Consider the following 24,914-nt stretch of genomic DNA (forward strand, 5'->3'; position numbering starts at 1 on the left):
GATTAAACATGGAAACCAAACTGTGTTTCACTCACAACATATAAGCAAACAAACTGCATGTACGTGTGTAGATTTATGCAAAAGCCCGGTGATACAACTATATTTAGCTTTTCAGATTAGGTACATACGGCCACCCACTCACCCTGTATTATCTCACCAAACACAAGAGCAGCAACTTTTCTATTTCAATACAACTATGGGCAGAAATTATATGATATAAAATAGAGGTTCTTCCATAAAGGTTAAGATTTAGCATATAAGCAGGGAAGACAAAAGCAGAGTTCCCATGAAGTCAAAAATAATACCACACTGGTCCAGTGCTCCATGAAACTCTGAGTTAAATTATAGTCTTCAAAGGCGTGTACTTGGATCCAGATTCACCAAGACACTTCAGTATGCTTCAAACTGGCTCATCATCATCTTCCTGCTGTATTCATAAGCCAAAAATAGTGCCGCATTGGCAGGGAACGCTCGAATCAAAGTAGCTTTCAGACCAGAATATAAAGCTGCTATTCCTTCGTTTTTCACAACACTTAAAAGAGTTCTGATAAATCCTGCCTGTTTTCCAAACATGGAAAGAACCTGAATTCTGGATTTGATACAATCCACTGGGTATATGACAAGCCAAAGGCAAATTCCAGCAATTCCACCGCTTAACATCAAGGGGACAGGGCCTAGTTCATCTTTTGATCCATCCGAGGCAAAAAACGATCGGCTCAGTTCATAGCCACCAAAGAAGAAGAAATAGCCTGGTACTACTTGAAATAGAGTGCTCGTGAGTCCGTGGTAGAAGCCCAAGGGGCCATCTTTTCTAAGGATGCTCTTCACGACGGACCAAACTGTATTATGGCTTTTTGCTATCCTCCCTGACATCTCCAGTTCGTGCATGGTCTGCAGCCGGCACTTCACGAGCTCAGTGGGGCACAGGGCCAGCGCGGCAAACGCAGAGGCGACGGAACCTGCGGCCGCAGTCTGCAGATCATTCAGCTTTGTCTGCTTGTCCAATCCAACCACTTTCCTCACGAACTGTTGGCAGAAGCCATAGCACATAAAGAGGACTGAGTTCTCGGCGACGTAGGCCATCAGCGCGGGGCTGGTCCCTTTGTAGAAGCCCCGCAAGCCCTCCTGGGAGTATGTCTTCAGGCCACAGTCGGCGAGGCCCTTGTACAGGCCAGGGAACGTCTGCATCTTCACTTTCATTGTGTCGAAGGGCTGCCCGGTCAGGACGCATGCTGTGCCCCCAAGGGCCCCCGCGGTGAGGTCGATGGCGGCTTGGATGGCAGGATTGGATTTCATGTTCGCCCACTCTTCTGCTGGTCTCCGAGGAAGGGAACTCTCTGGAGCTTAGGAGGGCGTCCTGTGTCCAGCCACCTGCTCTTGGCTCTCTCTCCGGGGCGGGAGAAGCCGCTTAACCCCAGACTAGGCCGCGAGCCGTCCTCCCCACGCAATGAAATAACCCCCGGCCCGCGGGCCCGCGCGCGCCTCTCCTGGCGCCCTGCGGCCGCCGCGTCTGCGCCCTAAACCCGTCAGCCGCCCGCCCGCTCGCTCCGCGCCGCCCGGCAGTCCCAGCACCCGCGGACCCTGGGGCAGACTAGAGAAACACTTCTAATGAATCTCAATACAGAAATAGAAAGCTGTCCGATAAACTCCTGCGATTACGGCCAGAAACTCTAGGCGATGCTGCGGCGGAGGAAGACTTGCCTTCCTGTTCGGCCAGAGACCCCCACCTCCCGGCAAAACAAAATGGGAGGTGCTTGATCGCACCTGGGGTCAAAGGGTCAATCTACAGAAACAAAGGTTTAAAATAGGGAAAACGAACGAACACTTGGGGGGTTTTACCTTACAATCAGTGGCTTCTTCGGATCAGAAAACCCTTAATCGTCTCCGAAGAGGAATGGCAGCTCCACAAAGGTGCCGGCTGCCGCGCCTCTCCAGGTGTAGCTCTTTGCTCGCTGGGGGGACGCCGGGGGAGGCCTGAGGCGGGCAGATCCCCTATTTCGTGGTAACATCGCTGAGGATCCTGGCCTGAAGCCCTGCAAGCTGGTGGGACGCAGGGCCCTCATTTCTAGAGGTAAGTCAAGGCCTTGTACAATCGCACTGGAAAACATTTACATACAGCTAAAAAACTTCATATAAAAGACCTGTGTGGCTCCAGAGCTCTGTGCGTGCTAAGTCTCGGGGTTCTTGCTGAGGAGCCATGCAGCTTTATGCAGCAGCAGTTCTGGATATAACTGACTATAGGCCTAGTAGGCAAGATGCAGTTTGGGGCATCAGTGAGGGACCGCTGTCAGGACACACTTATCCTCCCAGATGCTTATAATCCCAGCGTTGGAACCAATTCTCTTGAAATTTACATTTTAAGCCCTAGGTGGTATTTTACTTTGGGGGTAAAAACAAAATGGTGGAGGGGGCAGAAAGTATGCTAAAATGATTCTTTCATTTAGAAAGCTTTCCTTGTCTGATTCTTTGGATATCAGTTAATATTTAAAAGTGAGGCACCTAAAAGCAGATTGTGTATGGATACTGTTTGTCAACAGGTAGACTTCATTGTAGTAAATAGTGACTTGGCCTTTTCTTTGGAGGGTGCCCAAATGTATATGGATTTTTCTCTGGTACCACATGGTTTCTTCAGAGAATAATCTTCCAATCTTGACTGTGTGTCTGTGTGTGTTTGAGGGGGATGGGGGGTGCGGGTGGTGTTTACCTTGGGTACTGATTTAATGACACCAAGTGGGAGAAGAAGGTTGACATCCTGCAGTCAGAAAACAGACTTTCACACAATTCCCTTATTCAATGCTATGGACCCCCAGCCTCCATCTGTGCCACCTTTGGTTCAGTTTACCCAGAAAATAAACTTTCTGTCTGTGGGATGGGTAAGGAAAAGTCATCTGGCTTGAGTGAGATAGGGCTCCTGGACATCCAACAGCTCTGAGCACAGATTTTATCTTATTATTTATTATTTTTGTCTGTGCCACATGGCATTCAGGATCTTAGTTCCCAGACCAGGGAAGGAACCTGTGCCCCCTGCAGTGGAAGCCGAGTTCTAACCACTGGACTGCCAGGGAAGTCCCTGAACACAGACATTAATGAATCCTGTTTCTAGCCTCACACCTTCCCTCTTCCTTGGAAACTGCCTGCAAAAATTGAGCCTGTCTATATCAAGTGGGTTTGTTTCTCCTTGGTATACCTCCTTGCAGACATTTAGCATGTAACTTTCTGTGATCTCTGAATTAATTTATCATTTCTTCATCTGCTTTGGCCTTCTGAAAACACTGACATCTCTCATCCACGGTTGTCTCGTCTCCTATTTTCCTTGCCCTTGGGGGTTACTATGGTGTATTAGCAGGCTATTTGACAGAGAAAAGAGATTCATGAGAACAGTGTGCCATTTTAAACTTGAAAAAAAAAATTTAAATTTAAATTTTTTAAATTTCATATCACATTTGATTTTTTTAAAATAATTTTATTTATTTATTTTGGGCTGCACTGGGTCTTTGTTGCTGTGCTTGGGCTTTCTCTAGTTGCGGCAAGCAGGGGCTACTCTTCGTTGTGGTGCACGGGCTTCTCATTGTGCTGGCTTCTGTTGTTGCAGAGCATGGGCTGTAGATGCACGGGCTTCAGTAGTTGTGGCATGCAGGCCAGTAGTTGTGGCTCACGGGCTCTAGAGAACAGGCTCAGTAGTTGTGGCACACAGGCTTAGTTGCTGCACAGCATGTGGATCTTCCCAGACCAGGGCTCGAACCTGTGTCCCCTGGATTGGCAGGTGGATTAACCACTGCACCACCAGGGAAGTCCCTCACATTTGAGGGTTTTAAAATGTTTTGTTTTTTTAAAACTGTCAATTAATTACCTATGGTTCATTGTTTATTTTTTAAAAGCACATACTGAGTTTTACAAACACAAGAAATGCAGGATACTACAATAAATCATCAACTGCTTTTGCATTAAATTCATATATGTTTTGGAGAAACCAAGTTAGTAATCAGCGCCAGGGATCATGAGGGCATTAACAGGGAAATGGTCTGTAATTTCATTGAATTATCAGACATAGTTGTGCAATAATACACAGATCTCAAGTTCCATGAAATATATTTAAACAGCTGGACTTCGAGCACATGTACTCCCTCGCATATATGGAAAATAATGGCAAAGGAACTTCCAAATTTTCAGTGAAGACCACCACCTTTAACAAGATGCACACCCACATCACATGTTCCCTAGCAATCAGATTGAATAGCCAGAGAGGATTACCAGAGAAAGTAAGGTTTGAGCTGAGGGCTGAGTAACAAAAAGCTAGCCATGAGAATATCTGGAGACTGTTACAGGAAAGGGAAATGTAAGTGTCATATAAGTAAAGCTCTGTAGTGTGAAAGAACTTGGCATTTGAAATACAGAAAGAAGGCCAATATACCTGCTGTGTGGTGAGCAGTCTTCCTAGTCTGTGTTTTCACACAATTCTTACCAGGTGATAAACGTTTAAGCAGAGTTCAAGACAGTCCTTCAGAGACATGATTGGTCACAATTTGTCCAAATTTTTTGTCTCAAACATTTGATCTACAAATTCAAAATGTCAGGCTTTATGACATTTACATGTGAACATAAAGATCCCATTTACCTATAGAAAAAATGCAAAACAGCGGCCACACTGACATGCTTACTGCAGCATTCTGTGTAATAGCAAATTTAAAATGGAACAACCTAAGTGACCGGCAATAGGGGAGGGAATAAAATTAAGAATTTGTAAAATTTCTGCATTGCTTAAAATTTTCAGTGAGTTTTTTCTTATAATATTTTAAAACACTAATTTAAAAAATTCAACTTCCATTCATGAACTCAGAAATATTGAAAACCGCAGCCCAACTATACATCACACTCATCAGGCAAGGGAGCTGTGAGAAAAGTGAGTCTTTTTTGGTAACTGGATTTACACGAAGGGAAATGGATGCCAATCTTCTTCAGTTAAGTTTTTCTCTTTTGAAGTTTACCTAACAGAGAATTACTCTTCATTATGGAGGTTTTAATATTTATGCAAAACCAAGCCATAAATGAATCAAATAAAAAACAAACCTATAGTAGTAAACTGACTCAGTTTGCTTATGCTGTGGATGTATTTGAAGCAAACTTTGTTTCTGCTGTAATTTATAAACTTTTAGAATGATTCTTTAATTTGAAATCAGTCAACCCCATTTAAAGCAGCTGTTTCTTTATACACTTCTCTATCATTTCAATCAGTCTTTAATTCAAATTTTTAATCCCTGTATGTTCAGACCCTAGTAAATAGGCAATAATAGTTTGCTTTTATTCTAGGAATTGTTCTAAGTCCTTATAAGTATCAACTCAATAGCCAACAACTCAAGGGCCCTGAGGTAGGTAATATTATCACCTCCATTTTAGAGATGAGGAAACTGAAACCAACAGATTAATTTACTTGCCCAAGATCAATCTCAACTAGGTCACTGAACTAGGATACAAACCCAGGCACCACATCTCCTGACCTTGTGATTTTAATCTCTTTACTCTTCTTTAGTAAGTTTACAGTGCCTAACAAGGCAAAGTACCTAATCTCAGTGAATTTACAGCCTAGTGAGGACATGAGCAACAGGTAACAGACTTTGGTATGATAGATGCATAACAGTATTTATCCCAATAGACTATTATAGAGAAAGAGTAGTAATTAAACTCCTTGAAAAAACTGTAAATAAGATCAGGATTGAAAATAGTGAGATAATGTGGTGAGATCAGGCTGAAAAAAAAAGAATTTAGGATAGTTTAGGAACGTTCTTTATCTCCTAACCTCCAAATGGAGCAGGTGGATTGGAAACAATACAAAGATGACATTTCCCCATTTCTTTGCTTCTGCTGTTCTTCTTTTTCTTAAATTCTAACATAAGTGCTTCTTTTCCTACAAAACAGAATCCAATTGGTCAGTCCATTAAACCCCATAAAGAAACCACTTCAGAAGAGGATCTGATACCCACTACCCCTAAAAGAGCAAGACACATTATAAGGTGAAAATTACTTGCTTTTATTTATTGTTACAACAACTTTATGAAATAATTTGCAATGCAAAATGTGGAAAACTGCTTTGAATAACTGGGAAAATAGCTACAGCATGGGAAAACATATGTAAACAAACTTCACTGCCACCAGACTAGACTCTACTAATTTATCTCAGATGGCATCACAGAGTAGCAATGGCAGCTTCTGGTAAACAGATAAACAGCAGCAAAGTCCTGCAGTGAAGCTGTGATTAATTACTAAACTGAACTGTTCACTCCACTAATCCTACAACTTCCCTACATTTATCTGTCTATACATTCCTACTTACTAGAGGACAAACACCCACCAAAGTGGTTCCAAAAGACAAATGAGATAGAAATTCACAGGTATATTTGTCTACAAGACAATCCAATAGAAGGCAGTGGAGGAAATTGGGAACTACTGCAGTTTTACTATCTAGTCCAGGTGATGAAAACAAAGTTTTTCTTTCAAGGCTGACCACTGTCAGGAATGAAATTAAGTATCAAAACTCTCCTCACTTCTCTAGGAGTGATTCTAGCTCTTCTTGCAAAGAGCTGAGCTGCTCCTTTTCTCGGTCTTCCTTTTGTTTCAGTTCATCCAGCACAGCCTGAAATCTGTTCTTGAGAGCCAGGTTTTCCACTTTCATGATGAGATCCTCCTGTCGCTTTGCCCTGTCCTGGGTCTCTTGGAGCTTGCCTTTCATGTTATCAATCTGTTTCTGAATTCCCATAACCAGCTGATTAGTTCCCTCGTTTTCTTGGTGGTGTTCATCTGACTCATTTAGCTTGTCCTGTAGCTGCCTTTCCAGATCCTCCTCAGTGTCGATGATGTTTATATCTTCTTCATCTTGATGCTGTGTCTCATCTTCATCTTCACTGCTGCTGCTGAGGTCATTGAATATCTCTCGAAGCTCATCATGTTCTAATGAGTCATGGCCCTGCCTGTGGCCAGACATTCCTGGGGAAGAGATATCAAGGCCTTGATTTTCTGCTTCTTTTGTTTCATCTTCAGCAATTATTTCCCAACGGGTACTGACAGCTTCAGCATCTGTGCTCAGCAACCGCTTTACTTCTTTTTCCACATCTGGAGACTCAATATACTTCTTCTTTGCTGTCTTACGGAACCTTCTCTTTCTGACATTTTTTAGAGGCAGAGTAATTCCATGGTTCCATATAAACTTTTTCTCTTTGTCCTTATCCTTTTTCTTGCTTGCTTTGGGATCAACAGCAGCAACTGGTTCCTCAACAGGAGGATAGAGATCACCATCAACTGTAGAGACAAGCATCTGACAGATATCAGCTGTCTTGTAAAAGGTTTTTTTATCAATGGTTTTCAAACTTTCCATAACACATGGCAGATCTACCAATTTTGACGCCAGTGGTACCCGGTCCACTCTGACAATTCCATGACGCCCATCAGGGTGTAACTCAATTGTGAGTCTGTCCTTCAGGTTGACATGACCAGACTGTACCGCCCGCCTCACAGTAGAGGCATACTCCGGAGGTAGGCGTAAGATAAACTGGCTCTCTAGTTCGTGAGGAGCATCATCTTTGCTCTTACTCATCTTTATTAATTTGTGACTCACTTTTTCTCTAATAACCACTTGTTGCACTAAAATATTTCAGCTATTTCAACAGAAAGACCAGTTCTTTATAAATTGAAGTCTTTAATTACAAAAGTTCTAGGTAGAACAGCAACTAAGCGTCTATTCTGAATTAAGCCCCAAGTCTTTCTAAATATGCTGTGACAACACCAGTCGTTACTGACACATTGCCTTACTCAGGTCCATTTAAATCTATTAGCTGCAATGCCAAGTTCCAACCTCTAGATGCCGCTGCAGGACAACGCAGGGAAAGCAAATGGCGGCTCCTACGGAATGATTTTCGGCACAGAAAGTAAGGCTCAGCAGATACTCCCAATCCACAAACTCTCCCGGAACAAAGATACGCAAAAATCGGGGCGTAGTGAGCACTCTTCGCCTCGGGTACTTACAATCCAGTGACGATTATAAGTCCAGTTTCTCCGGACGGGCGCGAGCGGAAAAGAAAGCCACTCAGAGCAAGGTGGCCGGGAGCCGAGCGTCTCCTTCCGAATTCCTTTGTTCTTCCAGGCACTTGGCAAAGCGATCGGCTGATTATCGGTGAAATGGCTCAGGACGGGCAACGCGAAATCTCGCCAAGAACCGCAGCTCCGAACGCCATATTCCCCAACTCCGCAGCTCAGCGCGCCTCCGTCCGTTACTGCAGGCCTAGCCGAGAAAAAACAGCTACGTCACCACACGGGACGGGAAGCGGCTGTGAGTCGCAACACGCCTCGGACGGAAGTGCGGGCTGCCCCAGCGCGCGCAGGCGCAACGCGCGATTACGCGATCCGGTGTCTTGTCGTCTCGCGAGAACTTGGCCTTAACGGGATGACTATGTCTCGTAAAGAGCTGTTGGTTTAAAAGTATTTGGAGAAAACGGATTTAAGAAGGACATAGATTCCCTCCTGGCTTAGCCTCCGCTACCGCCTCCGCTAAGCCAGGGCTTTTACCGGATCGCTGTGGGGCCGGGTACCTCCTAGACTTCCGGGTGATTGCCGGAGATAGGGCGTCCGTGCGGAAATGGTGTTTGCATCTCCACAGGCTATATTCAATCTGGAGCCGATAAAAGAATTCATAACTAACCATACCGTGGATTTTAAAGTACCCAAGTCATTGGAGTGAGGACGTGCAGCCCACTATAATTCTAAGCCTGTGTTTGTTGATTATGAAGATACCTGTAGCGGGCCCATGACTCGGTCTGTTTCGGTTTTGAAGACCCCCTGAGGGAACAAGGGTGATTCCTCATTTTTTTTTTTATTTTATTATTATTTTTATACAGCAGGTTCTTATTAGTCATCCATTTTATACATATTAGTGTATACACGTCAATCCCAATCTCCCAGTACATCCCCGCCCTCCCCCCCAACCCCCTCCACTTCCTCCCCTTTGTGTCCATACGTTTGTTCTCTGCATCTGTGTCTCAATTTCTGCCCTGCAAACCAGTTCATCTATACCATTTTTCTAGGTTCCACATATATGCGTTAATATACGATATTTGTTTTTCTCGTTCTGACTTCACTCTGAGTCTATATCCATCCACGTCTCTACAGATGACCCAATTTCGTTGCTTTTTGTGGCTGAGTAGAGATTCCTCTTTTTAATGTGTTTGACGTAGATATAAATGTAAACAGAGAAGGTAGTGTTCTCCTGGAGGCCCATGTTCATTGAGGACAGTTGCCTGAAAGACGAATAGTCTGATTAAAGTGGAATATTACTGAAGTATTACTTCCTTCTACTCATTTGCCAGTAATTTTTAAATTAGTTTGGAATTTTAAAAAATCCACCTCTACTGTTTGGATAACTTTTCTGCTTGCCTCTTCTTTAGGTGGTCAAGTATTCTTCAACATGTATTTATAGTACTTCAGTCTAACTGTGTAACAGTTTCCACTTATTCCTATTCATTTCCTTTTATTTATTAATAGGATCAATTTGGTAGACTATCAAGGTCATTAAAATTTCAATTTCTATTCTCTAAAATATCAACACCTGCATCTATGTTTTAGAGAATTCACTTAAAATGTGATTAACATTTAGAAAATTCACTTTATTTCTTTATGTACTTATTGTCTCCCTCACCTAAGATTGGAAGCTCCATGATAATCAAGAGTCTAATATGTTCATCCGGTCCCAGTGCCTAGTATCAAAACATGGGAGATAAAAAATATTTGCTGATTGAATGAAACAATTGATCCATCCAGAAAGAACATAAATACAATCTAAATCCTATAATAATTTGTCAGAGAAAATACATTCTCTGTCGCCTTAAAATGAGATAGAGCCACTTTATATATACATTTCCTCTCCAGTCACGGACCGTGCCAATTGTTATGAGGCCAGAAGTTTGCAAATAACGTGTGTGAATGTGACCCCTTTGGTTTCGTAGACTGTGCTACTGTGTATCATGGGGTGGAATTTAAATGGTTTGGCACCAGTTTGGTTTTTTATGTTAAGTTTGAAGGAAAATTATGCTCTTCTGCATAACTGTACTTTAGTTCTTTGTTCTGTAATGTGTTGAAGAACATTAGCTGATGTATATATAATTTCCAGGATAATCTATTTCCTCTTTTTGAAGAAATGTTTCCAATGTGCTTGTCCCGTAATTGTACCTGATGTTACTTACTTCATAGATATGAGTTTAGCATGCTAGCCTTTGCATAATGCTTTATTTAACCCTATAAAATGTGAGGCCATGCTTATACATGAAAATAATCCAAATATTGCTTTGCATTTTAATTGCCTATGAGTTTTATGATGCTCAAATATATTTGTCACAGAAAATAACTTGAGATAAATTCTGGGCAATTCAGATTTGCCAAAATTATGGTGTATTTTAGTTATTAAACCTTGAAATGGAAGGTTGTCAGAGATAATTAAAAGGATCAACTGAGGTTTCCCCTAAAGTATCTACCTCCTTCAATCCTGAAACATATTTTCTGTTTTGGAATTTAATACATTTTCTGAATGCTATTTTTTGAGTGGTAGTTACATTGATCCTAAAGCTAAGGGCACTGCCACATCACCATTACCTTAATGTCTATTGATAAATCCAGTTGTTATTGTTGTTGTTGTTGTTTTGACTGGGGAACTGAATTTTTAATTTTGTTTAATTTTTTTAACACCTTTATTGGAGTATAATTGCTTTACAATGGTGTGTTAGTTTCTGCTTTATAACAAAGTGAATCAGCTATACGTATACATATATCCCCATATCTCCTCCCTCTTGCGTCTCCCTCCCACCCTCCCTATCCCACCCCTCTAGGTGGTCACAAAACACTGAGCTGATCTCCCTGTGCTATGTGGCTGCTTCCCACTATCTATTTTACATTTGGTAGTGTATATATGTCCATGCCACTCTCTCACTTCGTCCCAGCTTACCCTTGCCCCTCCCTGTGTCCTCAAGTCCATTCTCTATGTCTGCGTCTTTATTCCTGTCCTGCCCCTAGGTTCTTCAGAACCTTTTTTTTTTAGATTCCATATATATATGTTAGCATACAGTGTTTATTTTTCTCTTTCTGACTGACTTCACTATGTATGACAGTCTCTAGGTCCATCCAACTCACTACAAATAACTCAATTTCGTTTCTTTTTATGGCTGAGTAATATTCCATTGTATATATGTGCCACACCTTTATCCGTTGTCGATGGACACTTAGGTTGCTTCCATGTCCTGGCTATTATAAATAGAGCTGTAATGAACATTGTGGTACATGACTCTTTGAATTATCGTTTTCTCAGGGTATATGCCCAGTAGTAGGGTTGCTGGGTGTATGGTATTTCTATTTTTAACTTTTTAAGGAACCTCCACACTGTTCTCCATAGTGGCTGTATCAATTTACATTCCCACCAACAGTGCAAGAGGGTTTCCTTTTCTCCACACCCTCTCCAGCATTTATTGTTTGTAGATTTTTTGGTGATGGCCATTTTGACTGGTGTGAGGTGATACCTTACTGTAGTTTTTGTTTGTTTGTTTGTTTTGTGGCAGGCAGGCCTCTCACTGTTGTGGCCTCTCCCGTTGCGGAGCACAGGCTCCGGACGCACAGACTCAGTGGCCATGGCTCACGGGCCTAGCCACTCCGCGGCATGTGGGATCTTCCCTGACCGGGGCCTGAACCCATGTCCCCTGCATCGGCAGGCAGATTCTCAACCACTGTGCCACCAGGGAAGCCCCTCACTATAGTTTTGATTTGCATTTCTCTAATGATTAGTGCTGTTGGACATCTTTTCATGTGTTTGTTAGCAATCTGTATATCTTCTTTGGAGAAATGTCTATTTAGGTCTTCTGCCCATTTTTGGATTGGGTTGTTTGGTTTTTTGACATTGAGCTGCATGAGCTGCTTGTAAATTTTGGAGATGATTCCTTTGTCAGTTGCTTCATTTGCAAATATTTTGTGCCATTCTGAGGATTGTCTTTTCATCTTGTTTATGGTTTCCTTTGCTGTGCAAAAGCTTTTAAGTTTCATTAGGTCCCATTTGTTTATTTTTGTTTTTATTTCCATTTCTCTAGGAGGTGGGTCAAAAAGGATCTTGCTGTGATTTATGTCATAGAGTTTTCTGCCTATGTTTTTCTCTAGAGTTTTATAGTGTCTGGCCTTACATTTAGGTCTTTAATCCATTTTGAGTTTATTTTTGTGTATGGTGTTAGGGAGTGTTCTAATTTCATTATTTTACATGTAGCTGTCCAGTTTTCCCAGCACCACTTATTGAAAAGGCTGTCTTTTCTCCATTGTATATTCTTGCCTCCTTTATCAAAAATAAGGTGACCATATGTGCATGGGTTTATCTTTGAGCTTTCTATCCTGTTCCATTGATCTATATTTCTGTTTTTGTGCCAGTACCATGCTGTCTTGATTACTGTAGCTTTGTAGTATAGTCTGAAGTCTGGGAGCCTGATTCCTCCAGCTCCGTTTTTCTTTCTCAAGATTGCTTTGGTTATTCGGGGTCTTTTGTGTTTCCATACAAATTGTGAATTTTTTTGTTCTAGTTCTGTGAAAACTGCCATTGGTAGTTTGATAGGGATTGCACTGAATCTGTAGATTGCTTTGGGTAGTATAGTCATTTTCACAATGTTGATTCTTCCAATCCAAGAACATGGTATCTCTCTCCATCTGTTTGTATCATCTTTAATTTCTTTCATCAGTGTCTTATAGTTTTCTGCATATAGGTCTTTTGTCCCCTTAGGTAGGTTTATTCCTAGGTGTTTTATTCTTTTTGTTGCAATGGTAAATGGGAGTGTTTCCTTAATTTCTCTTTCAGATTTTTCATCATTAGTGTATAGGAATGCAAGAGATTTCTGTGCATTAATTTTGTATCCTGCTAATTTACCAAGTTCATTGATTAGCTCTAGTAGTTTTCTAGTAGCATCTTTAATATTCTCTGTGCATAGTATCATGTCATCTGCAAACAGTGACAGCTTTACTTCTTCTATTCCGATTTGGATTCCTTTTATTTCTTTTTTTTTCTCTGATTGCTGTGGCTAAAACTATGTTGAATAATAGTGGTGAGCTTGGACAACCTTGTCTTGTTCCTGATCTTAGTGGTAATGGTTTCAGTTTTTCACTATTGAGAACGATTTTGGCTGTGGGTTTATCGTATATGGCCTTTATTATGTTGAGGTAAGTTTCCTCTATACCTACTTTCTGGAGGGTTTTTATCATAAATGGGTGTTGAATTTTATCAGATGTTGTTATTTTTAAATCAAATCCACTTGACATATAGAAACACTCTGAGTTGATAAAAGAATTACACTCCTGTGGTTGTTCCATAGAATATCTGTGATACTGGTGAACCAAAGATTTGGGGGGAGCTTTAAATTCCCTAGTATGGTAATAAGCCTCAAAGGGCTTCCTACCTATGATAAAGGAGTATCACAATCGGGCTAATGCTGTATGATTGAAAATTCCTTTTAATAAACTTTCAAGTTCCTTATACTGTGGAAGTTAAAAAAAATGTGAGTGATGGGAGAAGCCTTGTTTATATTTTGGAGATTGAAAATTATAGGAGTGAGGAAATAGCAAATACCCCCCAAAATACACTTATATACTGTTCCAGCAGTATATAATCAGTAAAAAGCAGGTTAACTAAATTGTAGCAGTCTCTTGTATCAAATAGGATGCTTTCGATAGAAAAAAAGACCAACCTAATTTACACTGGTTTAAACAATAAGAAAATGTGTTATCTCAAAAACCAGGTAGTCTAGAGCAGCTCTGTCCAATAGAAATATAATGTGAGCCACAGGTGAAAGTCACATATGTATGTTAAATTATCTAGTAGCCACATTAAAATGCCAAAAGGAAACATGTGAAATTAATTTCAGTGACATTTTATTTAACCTAATTACCAAAATACTGCTCAACGTATAATCAATGTATAAAGTATTAACAATATTTTACAGTCTTATTTTGTACTGAATCTTCAAAATCAAGTGTTTATTTTACACTTATAGCACATCTCAGTTGGGACTAGCCACATTTCAAGTGCCCAGTGGCCACATGTGGCAGGTGACTACTCTATCGGACAGTACAGTTTTAGAAGTATGGCTGCCTCTAGGCAGGATAGAATTATGGTTTGGCACAAATCATTTAACTCTTGCTAATTTTGGATAATGAACATTTATTTATACTTTATTATTCTTTCAGCTTTACCCTCACCTCCTTGTAAATTTCCAAAGTCTGTGGTCATAAGAAACCTGCCAGCAGTAACTGAGGAACTTCCTTCCTTGTCCATGGTAAGTTCAGAGAGTGGCTCTTCCCAACCAAAATCTGTCTTTCAATTTGACTGGACCAACTTAGACTATATACCTATCCCTGGCTCAGTAATAGTCACCAGCGGAATATCCTAAGCCTGTGATTTTCAGAATGGTGGGGAGGAGACATTTGGTGATGTCTGGAGACATTTTGATTGTTGCACCTGTGGGATCTCCTGGCCTCTCATACGTGCTGCTAAATATCCTATAATGCACAGAACATCTCCCCCGAACAAAGTTATCTGACTCAAAATAGTACCAGGGTTGAGAAACCTTGCCCTAAGCTTATTTTTTAATTATTAATTGTTTTAAGCCACATTTCTAACTAAACTGGCAAGAGGAATGAGATCACCAATATTGGTTTAGACCTATCAGAATGTACTACAGCTATGAATAGGTTCAGCTGCCCCTTAGGTGCACAGAGGTGGACCTCTAAACTAAAAATGAAGTGTTAGAAGAGAGGAAAGAGCATGGGCAACTGTCATAATTTATTTGGGCTGTTGTGTCAAAATATCATAAGCTGAGTGCCTTCTAAGCACCTGAAATTTATTTCTCAGATCTGGAAGCTGAGAAGTCTAAGATGAAAGCACTGGCAGCTTTGGTGTCTGGTGAGGGCAGGCTTCCTGGTTCATAGGTGGCAGTCTTTTTTGCTGTAACCTCACATGGTGGAAGGGGTGGAGGAGTTCTCTGCAGCCTATTTTACAGGGGCACTAATGCCATTCATGAGCACTCCAACCTCATGACCTAATCACCTCCCCAAAGCCCTGCCTCTAAATAGCATCACATTGATTAGGTTTCAACATATGAAATTTGGGGTGGGGCAGACACAAATATTCATTCTATAGAGGTAACCAGTGGTATCCATTAAAGAGCTGATTATTGGGAGGATTATAGTAGTATATATGTAATTCCAAAAAAGATACAAATGCCCAATAAGCACATGAGAAGATGCTCAACATTACTAATCATTAGGGAAATGCAAATAAAAACAACAGTGAGATACCACCTCACGCCCATTAGGATGACTGCTATTAAAAAACAGGAAATAATAAATATTGGCAAAGATGTGGAATAGTGAAATCCTTGTGCACTGTTGGTGGGAATATAAAATGGTACAGCCACTGTGGAAAACAGTCAGTGGTTCCTCAAAAAATTAAAAATTGAATTACTATATGATCCATCAATTCCAATTCTGTGTATATACCATAAAGAATTGAAAGCAGCGTCTCTAAGAGATGTTTATACACCCTTGTTCATACCAGCATTATTCACAATAGCTAAAAGTTAGATGCACCCCAGCTGTCCATCAACCAATGAATGCATAAGCAAAATATGGTATGTGTACATACAATGGAATATTATTCAGCTTTGAAAAGGAAGGAAATTCTTTTTTTTAATTGAAGTATAATTGACTTACAACACTACGTTAGTTCCAGGTGCACAGCACAGTCATTCGCTATTTCTGTACATTGCAAAATAATCACCCCCACGGTAAGTCTAGTTGCCATCTGTCACCATACAAAGTTACTACAATTTTATTGACTATATTGTATTCCCCATGCTGTACATTTCATCCTTGTGACTCATTTATTTTGTTACTGGAAGTTTGTACCCCTTAATATTCCTCACCTATTTCACTCATCCCCTCACCCCTCTTCCTTCTGACAGCCACATGTTTGTTCTTTGTATCTGTGAATCTGTTTCTGTTTTGTTATGTTTGTTTTGCTTTTTCAGATTCCACATATAAGTGAAATCATATGGTATTTGTCTTTTTCTGTTTGACTTACTTCACTTAACATTATAGCGTCTAGGTCCATCCATGTTGTTGCAAATGGCAAGATTTTGTTCTTTTTTATGGCTTTGTATATGAACCACATCTTATTTATCCATTCATTTATTGATGGACACTTAGCTTGCTTCCATATCTTGGCTATTGTAAATGGTGCTGCAGTGAACATAGGCGTGATCACATCTTTCTGAATTAGTGTTTTTCGTTTTTTTTGGAAACATACCCAGAGGTGGAATTGCTGGATCATGTGGTAGTTCTATTTTTAATTTTTTGAGGAACTTCCATAATCTTTTAAAAAGGAAGGAAAATCTGACATATGCTGCAACATGGATGAACCTTGAGGATATTATGCTGTGTAAAATAAGCCAGTCACACACACACACGCAAAAGACAAATACCAAATACTTATATGAGGTATTTAGAGTAGTCAAAATCATAGAGAGAGCAAGTAGAATGGTGTTTGCCAGGGGCTGGAGAGAAGGGAGAATGAGGAGTTACCATTTAATGGGTATAGGTTTCAGTTTTATAAGATAAAAAGAGTTCTGGAGATGGATGATTGTGATGGTTGCATGATATTATGAATGTATTTAATACTACTGAACTGTATACTTAAAATGGTTAAGTTGGTAAATTTTATGTTATGTGTAAAATTGTAATTAAATAATGCGATTACTGATACATGAAAATTTTTGTCAGTATTTTCTGCCTTTTATAGTGCAAGTTTCTTTTATATCATAGAATATACAGTGAGAATTTCCTTTTCTAATGTAAAATTCTTTTTACAGTGGGTAATTTCTTGAGTAAAAAAATGTTTAAGAAAAAGAAGCTTCAAGTGTTCTTCAAAAGGAAATGTCAAGAAGGAAATTGTAAGAATTTTTATTTTAAGCTGATGTGAATTTTAATAAATTAAAACGTTTGATTTAAATTTTGTGGAAAGACCATTTTATTAATATTTTGTCAAAAAGAAATAGTGACTTGTAGCCTTTATACTGAACCAACTGGTATTGTAAAAACAAGTCCCGGAAATAAAGCAAATACAGTCTCCTGTGAGGACTTTCAGAAATAACATGTGGTAGCTATCCTACTGGACCTCTGGGTGCCGCTGTTGGCCAATCCGTGGCTTAGAGTGAAACAAAGGAACCCACTGGTGGTTCTGACGCAGCGATGTATGCACACTTTTGAGAAACACACCAGGAGCGGACTCTGCACGCCATCTCTCCCGCAATCTGCTCCAAGTATCTGGGTCAGGAAGGTCTGAGAGCTGCTGCCTTTTCTTTCCAGCGCACCTTGGTAATCCGAGGAGCAACTGTAGCGAGGTGCATTTGGTCCTACGAAGCAGAATCTTGAAGAGAGAGAAGTCTCCCCACAGGGAAGACGCGGGAGTGCAGGAAGCGCTCTTTCCTTTTCTGATGTCTTTGTTCAGCCTAGTGAACTGCACAGCAGTTACGCCGAGAGATTCCGGAAGAGATAGCCAAGGATTTAAAAGTGGGGAATCTCGCCAAAGATCTACATGTTGGTGACAAGAACCATGGGTGAGTGCTGAGAAGCCTCTTTACCGCCAGCAAAGAGAGCAGGAAGGAACAAATGACAGGATAGATCTAGCCAATAGGCCAAAGGAAGTCCCTAGGCACCTTGAATCTTAAACGTTCACTGGAAATCCTATAAATGTTTTTTATATAAAGTATTTATCCTCGATATAAATAACATATGGCTTTGAGCACAGCCATTTTGTTTTGAAAATTCTGGAAAACATCTTAATAGGAGCAAAGTTTACTCCTAAACTGCAGTAGATATGGATGCTGCAAGTAATTCTCTACAAGTTTATCAAATTAATTTCAGTTAACCATCTCCCTCACTGCCAAAAGTAAAAGAGCACACTTGGGAAGTAAATACTCTGGTTATTTATTGGAGAAATCTGGACCAGAGTAGCAGAGCTGCCACCACTTAGTGGTGCGGAGGAGACTCAGGGCAAGATGCAGGTCTTGGATGCCAAAGCCAGTCCTCCCATACTGAGCTACAAAGTATACAGCAGAGTCTGCCTGCCAGAGAACCTCCTTGTCTGCATTCTTCAGGTGATCCCTGCTGACCTAGATGACACCCTTAAGGTAGAGTTCTACACTTTCCATACAGTCTCACAGGGCATACACAGTGTATTCAATAACAACAGCACCATCTTTGATTTTGAAGAGTGACATATCACAGCTTAGAAGAGAAGACTGGAGACAGTTAAAGGCGCTTTTCACAATCCTGGTTGAAATGCAGGTTGAGAACTATGATGCAGTGCAGGTGACTTTCAGCTGAGTGTTTAGTCCTATTAGAGATAAGAACTGTGGTTGCTCTAATCAAAACAACAGGTCTCAGAGATTTCTTGAAGAGAACAGTGAAAGATATTGTAGAGAGTAATAAACACATAGCCAAACAATTCACAACAAAGAATTACTATGTAATTCTTTGTAAGTTACTGACAGAAAGGATTCTAAACTGGGAGCAGATTCGGGATCACGAGGTAACAAAGACAAGCTGTCCCTCTCCTCCAGTGTAAGCATTAGCCTGCATATAACCCACATCAACAAAAATGCTCTAATTTTCCAACAGGTCTACTGTATGGTCCAGGAGATTGGGAACACTCACCCAGAGCCTCCATTGCACACTTTAGTGCTTCCAACTGAAACTTGGTGCCCTAAGTGCCTCGTATTTTTCCTGACCAGCGACCTGGGTGCTGTTGTCTGACGTGTCAATGAGTGCAGAGCACAGTGGTGTTTACTGCAGCCTACCTTTGAGCTGACTCTGTGGCCTGCGACCAGTGCTCTGTGTCAGCCTGAGCCTGCCTGTAATGGTGTACTACCACTGCAAAAACTCACAGAAGATGTGCTATGCTGGGAGTTGCACCTGGAAGACACATGCCTCTTCAATGGGGCATCACACACTGCAGCTCGACTACCTGGTCGCCAAGGTGAAAGCTGACTGGGGCGCAACACCTGACTGTCCTATCAGGTGTCCTAATCTGACTCTTCAACCTGAGGATTCACAAGAGCAAGATGCCCACTGGGGCACTGCAGATGACAGAGACATTGTTCTCTGGGGCTTGCTGGTCACCATGCTCAATGACGACATTCGTCATGCTGCAGCTAGTCTTTGCAGGAGTTGTGGACAGACCTCAGCAACCACCTAGCACCTACTGCCAGAACTACAGCTTTACCTGGTTATGGCCTTTTCGCCTGGGTCTCCATGTTCTTCTTCCTAGCAGTAACTCTGGCCATAGCCTGGTGCCTGCAGTACTTCTCCAGCCCTGCTTTCAGCCTGGTCCAAGCCTGGACTTGGAGTTGCTTACACTTCAGCAAGAGAGATTTGCCCTATTCCTACAGTCAATATGTGACTTCAGATATTGCAAAGTCTTAATTTCTTCAAGTTAACTCAGAAACATCTTCAACTAGATAGTTTCTGTAGTACCAGCAGTGAAGCCTTAACTATTACATTGGATTCAAATGTATTCGTGTGAGTTTTAACACTTTTATTTCATAAATATCATCCTGCTGTAAGCAATTCTGCTTATTTTTTGTTTTTAGGGGTGTGGGAGAGCTCTACAAGTTTACTTGCTAGTTCCTATGTATATTTTGATTTTTTTTTATTAGCCCAGAAAATTCCTTTGGGCAAAACTTTGTGCCTATTAATGTATGTTCTGAAAAATTATGTTTGTGGCTAAAGAGTTCTTTCCTTGAAATATTGAAGGAGGTTCACTGCATCTTTAAGTTTCTGCTCTTGGGCTCCATTATATTTGTCTTTGAGAAGCTGGGAAACTGTAGATTTGGTTGTGTAAGAACATAGAGTCTCTCTCCAAGAACTATTCTGGCCTTTGATTGTTTCCTTTCATCATTTTCCAGAGCCTTCTCAGTCATGGTGTCCATGGGTTGGCTGCCAATATTTGGCCCAATTTGTTCCTAAAAATGTCAGCCTCTGGAATGCAGATCATTCTTCCCTAACTTCTGTGTAAAGATAAATAAATCACACTAAGCCCAAGACACTTTATTTAGTAACCTTTTACTAATTTTGCAATGAGTAAAAGAAGGAAGGCAATATAGTTTTAAAATCTTGCTGTTTTAGAAAACCAACTTCTTTTGGAGAAAATATTAAGTGTGGATGTAGCAGAATACGTATTATCCTAATACAGACTATCTAAAAATAAAGATGTGGCCTTTTTATTTTCAATTTTGAAAAATATCACTACCTCTTGTGTCTCTTAAATTTAGTCTAAATTAGATATTCATGTGACATTTTTCCAATGAAATTCCAAGAGCTCAGTGGTTTTTTTCTTGTTTGTTTGTTTGTTCGTTTTGGCCACGTGGCGTGGCATGCAGGATCTTAGTTCCCCTACCAGGGATCAAACCCCTGCCCCCTGCAGTGGGAGCATGGAGTCTTAACCACTGGACGGCCAGGGAAGTCCAAGCCCAGTGTTATTTTAATATATCAAAATATATTACTTTCAGCTGAGTTGAAGGTCTTTTAAAAGCCCATATTAAAGGTCTTTTAAAATCCACATAATACATAGATGCTTCAGTAAAAGAGGAAAAATAAGGATGGAGTAAAATATGTCCTTCAGAATTCCAAGGTTTCTGCTAAATATTCAGAGCACAATGGATAGGAAATGGGATAGTCCAATTTTTTTAAGTCTTGCTTACACTCTAAAAGTTTGTTTTTCCTTTTAGTTTTTTTCATCCTCCATTCAAAGGGCATTTGCTCTGCTATATGGCCCGTGAAATTATCAAGTGGTCAAGATGTACTACAGAAGAAGTGGAGGGATGATTTGTCCCCTTTGTGGTACTTCCTGACTAGCAAACGGAAAGCAGATAGCTTGGGAATACTACTGGAATATCCAGAATAGCTTGGATTCTACTGTATGTTACAATTAAGCAATATGTAGATGTAATTAATTAAATGAACATAGCAATTTCTCCTTTTCATAGTTATAATGTATAATGCTTAACTATTTCCTTGACAATAAACTAAGACTTAAGGAAATGTTGATCAGGTTAATGAGAAGAGAAAGTTCAAGTATTATCTAGGAGTGCAGTAACTGGTTAGGACTCTGGGTGCCGCTGTTCACCAGTCTGGGAGATAAAGGCACCGCGCGCGCGCGCGTGCGCGAACACACACACAAACACACACATACACACACAAACACACCGAGGGGAAAAAAAACTTCTTAGAACCTCCATCACTGCCAGATTGAAAACAGACTCCCTGAGGCTGCCCAGATCCTACTTCAGGACCCCTTTCTGCTCTGAATTCTCCTGAAAAATCGGTTAATTTAGACTCAGAAGAGCAGAGAAACAATACTGTTGGTGCCAGACTGGGAGAAAACTACGAAACAAGAGAGCAATGACGATTCGAGTGAAGGTGCTCGTCTGGCGCAGGCTGGTCTTGCTGTTCCTTTTTCTGGGGCTGTTGTTGGAAGCCCAGGCTGGGAAGATCCGCTACTCGGTGCCAGAAGAGACAGACAAAGATTTCTTTGTGGGCAACATTGCCAAAGACCTGGGACTACAACCCCAGGAGCTGGCGGAGCGGGGAGTCCGCATCGTCTCCAGAGGTAGGACTCAGCTTTTTGCTCTGAACCCGCGAAGCGGCAGCTTGGTCACCGCAGGCAGGATAGATCGGGAGGAGCTCTGCTCTCAGAGCCTGCAGTGTCTGGTGAGTTTTAACGTCTTGGTAGAGGATAAAATGAAGCTTTTCCCTGTTGAAGTGGAAATAATGGATATTAATGACAACACTCCCCAATTCCAGTTAGAGGAGGTAGAATTTAAAATGAATGAAATAACCACTCCAGGTACCAGGATCACTCTACCTTCTGGGCAAGACCTTGATGTGGGTATGAATTCGCTCCAGATGTACCAGCTCAGCTCCAACCCTCATTTCTCCCTGGATGTGCAACAGGGATCTGATGGGTCCCAACAGCCAGAGATGGTGCTGCAGAGTCCCCTAGATAGGGAAGAAAACGCTGTCCACCGCCTCCTCCTCACCGCTTTTGATGGGGGCAACCCAGTCCGTTCAGGAACCCTCCGAATTCGAGTTCAGGTGGTGGATGCAAATGACAACCCTCCAGCGTTTACTCAAGCACAGTACCACACGAGTGTCCCTGAGGACGTGCCGCTGGGCACTCGGCTGCTCACGGTAAAAGCCACGGACCCAGATGAGGGAGCCAATGGGGAAGTAACATATTTGTTTCATAATATAGACCACAAGGTGGCACAAATATTTCACTTGGATACTTACACAGGAGAAATATCAAATAAAGAACCTCTGGATTTCGAAGAATACTCAGTTTATCCAATGGAAATTCAAGCTCAGGATGGTTCAAGCCTCGTGGCCAGAGCTAAGGTGCTGGTCAAAGTTCTGGACATAAATGATAATGCCCCAGAGGTGACCATCACCTCTGTCACCACTGCAGTCCCAGAAAACTTTCCTCCTGGGGCCATAATTGCTCTTATCAGTGTGCATGACCAGGACTCCGGAGACAATGGTCACACTACGTGTTCTATTTCTGGAAATCTACCCTTTAAATTAGAAAAGTTAGATGATAATTATTACCGTTTAGTGACAGAAAGAACAATGGACAGAGAACTTACCTCCCAGTACAACATCACAGTAACAGCAGCAGATCAGGGAACTCCGACTCTATCTACCGAAACACACATTTCACTGCAAGTGACAGATATCAATGACAACTCCCCTGTCTTCCTCCAGGATTCCTACTCCACCTACATTCCAGAAAACAACCCCAGAGGTGCCGCCATTTTCTCCGTGACTGCCCACGATGCTGACAGCAATGAGAATGCACGAGTCACTTATTCCCTGGTGGAGGACACCATCCAGGGGGTACCTCTATCCTCCTTTGTCTCCATCAACTCAGACACTGGTGTCCTATATGCGTTGCGATCCTTCGACTATGAGCAGTTCCGGGACCTGCAACTAAGAGTGATGGCTCGTGACAGCGGGGACCCACCGCTCAGCAGCAACGTGTCACTGGGCATATTCGTGCTGGACCAGAATGACAACACACCTGAGATTCTGTACCCCGCCCTCCCCACTGAAGGTTCCACCGGTGTGGAGCTGGCACCCCGTTCTGCAGAGTCTGGCTACCTGGTGACCAAGGTGGTGGCTGTGGACAGAGACTCGGGCCAGAATGCCTGGCTGTCCTACCGCCTGCTCAAGGCCAGCGAGCCGGGACTCTTCGCGGTGGGGCTGCACACGGGCGAGGTGCGCACAGCGCGGGCTGTGATGGATAGAGACGCGCTCAAGCAGAGCCTGGTGGTGGCGGTCGAGGACCACGGCCAGCCCCCTCTCTCTGCCACAGTTACTCTCACAGTGGCGATGGCTGACCGCATCCCAGATGTGCTGGCCGACTTGGGCAGCATGGAACCCTCCACCAACCTGGACAACTCCAGCCTCACGCTGTACCTGGTGGTGGCGGTGGCCGCGGTCTCCTGCGTCTTCCTCGCCTTTGTCATTGTGCTGCTGGCGCTCAGGCTGAGACACTGTCATAGGACGCGTCTGCTCCAGGCTTCAGGAGGAGGATTGGCGGGCGTGCCCGTCTCTCACTTTGTGGGCGTGGACGGGGTGCGGGCTTTCTTGCAGACCTATTCCCACGAGGTCTCGCTCACCGCAGACTCGCGGGAGAGTCACGTGACCTTCCCGCCGCCCAACTACGCTGACACGCTCATCAGCCAGGAGAGCCATGAGAAAAAGGATTTTCTATCAGCACCCCAGTCTTTACTTGAAGACAGAAAGCAAACATTTTCTCAGGTAAACTTTGTGTAGTAAATTTATCTAGGTAAAAATAATTCCTGAGTTTACTTACTTGCTTTCATTCTTTACTGCTAACAGTTCTCTATTTCCCATATATCATTGTAGCTTTCTATTTACAAATCCTGGGAAATCATTAAAGGTTTATAACCGAGTACATTTATCATTGTTCTTTCATTGAAAAGGAGATTGTAATTAATCATAATGTAGGTGGTTGGGATAAAGAGTTGTGGAAAGAGCACTGCATTAGAAACAAGGAGATTTGGCTTCTAAAGTTTTCTTGCTTGCTTCTGGCCAAATAATTTTATTTTTCTGGCTTTACCATTCTCTTATCTAGCAAGGATTGGGTTTGACTATAAAAGGTCCACCAATATTAATGTGACTAATACTGTTTTCAAATATCCTTATGTTATAAATATCTCCTAATTTATCCTTAAATTTAATGTAGATGTCATCTGTCGGGGTGCTGTTTCATTTGGGGACACTTGAAAAGGTAAAGATTGTCTAAAGTAGTATTTTCAAGTTGTGTTAATATAAACTTATGGAAATCTAGGTAAGCTGCAAATTTAAACTTTCTTAGCCCTTTGTTTAGTCATTTATTTTGACATGTTTTATGCATGCTCAAGAATACATCAACTGTTTAAGTAACTTATGAAATTAAGTAATAAAATGAATGACAGAAAATTTTCTGTGCAACTTGAGAAATAGTTTGAAGCCTCGTGATTTGTATATTATGCCTGTAATGTAAACAACTAACAGAAGTCAAGTATATATTCCATTTTAATGTGTGTAAGCGCTTCATAAGAAATGCATCGTAGGGCAGTAAATCTGTGCTTTGATATACTTACTCTGCTCCAATAAATTAAAGATACACGTATAAAATAAAAAAGAAGAAAGCAGAAGCATAGTCAGGCACAAATAAAAGACAGATAGCTAAATGGACCGAAGATGGGACAGAAAGTGGTGAGCCAGGCTAAAACTAA

The 24,914-nt window shown here is 41.6% G+C and overlaps 3 protein-coding genes across 5 annotated transcripts in view; 1 reads left to right on the plus strand and 2 right to left on the minus strand.

The window, feature by feature from the left end:
- Positions 1 to 357: 357 nt before the first annotated feature.
- Positions 358 to 1,296, minus strand: LOC131756076 (mitochondrial ornithine transporter 2). The gene has a single exon (XM_059062861.2). It carries the CDS (start codon positions 1,294 to 1,296, stop codon positions 391 to 393), a length of 906 nt encoding a protein of 301 aa, XP_058918844.1. The 3' UTR covers positions 358 to 390.
- Positions 1,297 to 6,001: 4,705 nt separating this feature from the next.
- TAF7 (TATA-box binding protein associated factor 7) lies at positions 6,002 to 8,020 on the minus strand. The gene has a single exon (XM_059062859.2). The coding sequence runs from the start codon at positions 7,583 to 7,585 to the stop codon at positions 6,536 to 6,538; it is 1,050 nt and encodes a 349-aa protein (XP_058918842.1). The 5' UTR covers positions 7,586 to 8,020; the 3' UTR covers positions 6,002 to 6,535.
- A 13,079-nt stretch (positions 8,021 to 21,099) lies between these two features.
- Positions 21,100 to 24,914, plus strand: part of LOC131756068 (protocadherin gamma-C4) — a 173,965-nt gene continuing 170,150 nt past the window's right edge. Inside the window, exons 1-2 of one of the 3 annotated variants that reach the window (XM_059062854.2) lie at positions 21,100 to 23,931; positions 24,380 to 24,517. In XM_059062854.2, coding sequence (XP_058918837.1) covers positions 21,511 to 23,931; positions 24,380 to 24,439 — 2,481 coding nt within the window. In that variant the 5' untranslated portion in view covers positions 21,100 to 21,510 and the 3' untranslated portion in view covers positions 24,440 to 24,517. Of the gene's footprint in view, positions 23,932 to 24,379; positions 24,518 to 24,914 lie in introns of those variants that run through there. The other 2 variants (XM_067031823.1, XM_067031826.1) reach the window with 2 other exon arrangements.

This window comes from Kogia breviceps, chromosome 4 (assembly GCF_026419965.1).
Source record: "Kogia breviceps isolate mKogBre1 chromosome 4, mKogBre1 haplotype 1, whole genome shotgun sequence".
NCBI lineage: Eukaryota > Metazoa > Chordata > Mammalia > Artiodactyla > Physeteridae > Kogia > Kogia breviceps.

Bases quoted from the DNA above. Each gene is read 5' to 3' on its own strand.
- TAF7 (XM_059062859.2), bottom strand. From the start codon at position 7,585: ATGAGTAAGAGCAAAGATGATGCTCCTCACGAACTAGAGAGCCAGTTT.
- LOC131756076 (XM_059062861.2), bottom strand. From the start codon at position 1,296: ATGAAATCCAATCCTGCCATCCAAGCCGCCATCGACCTCACCGCGGGG.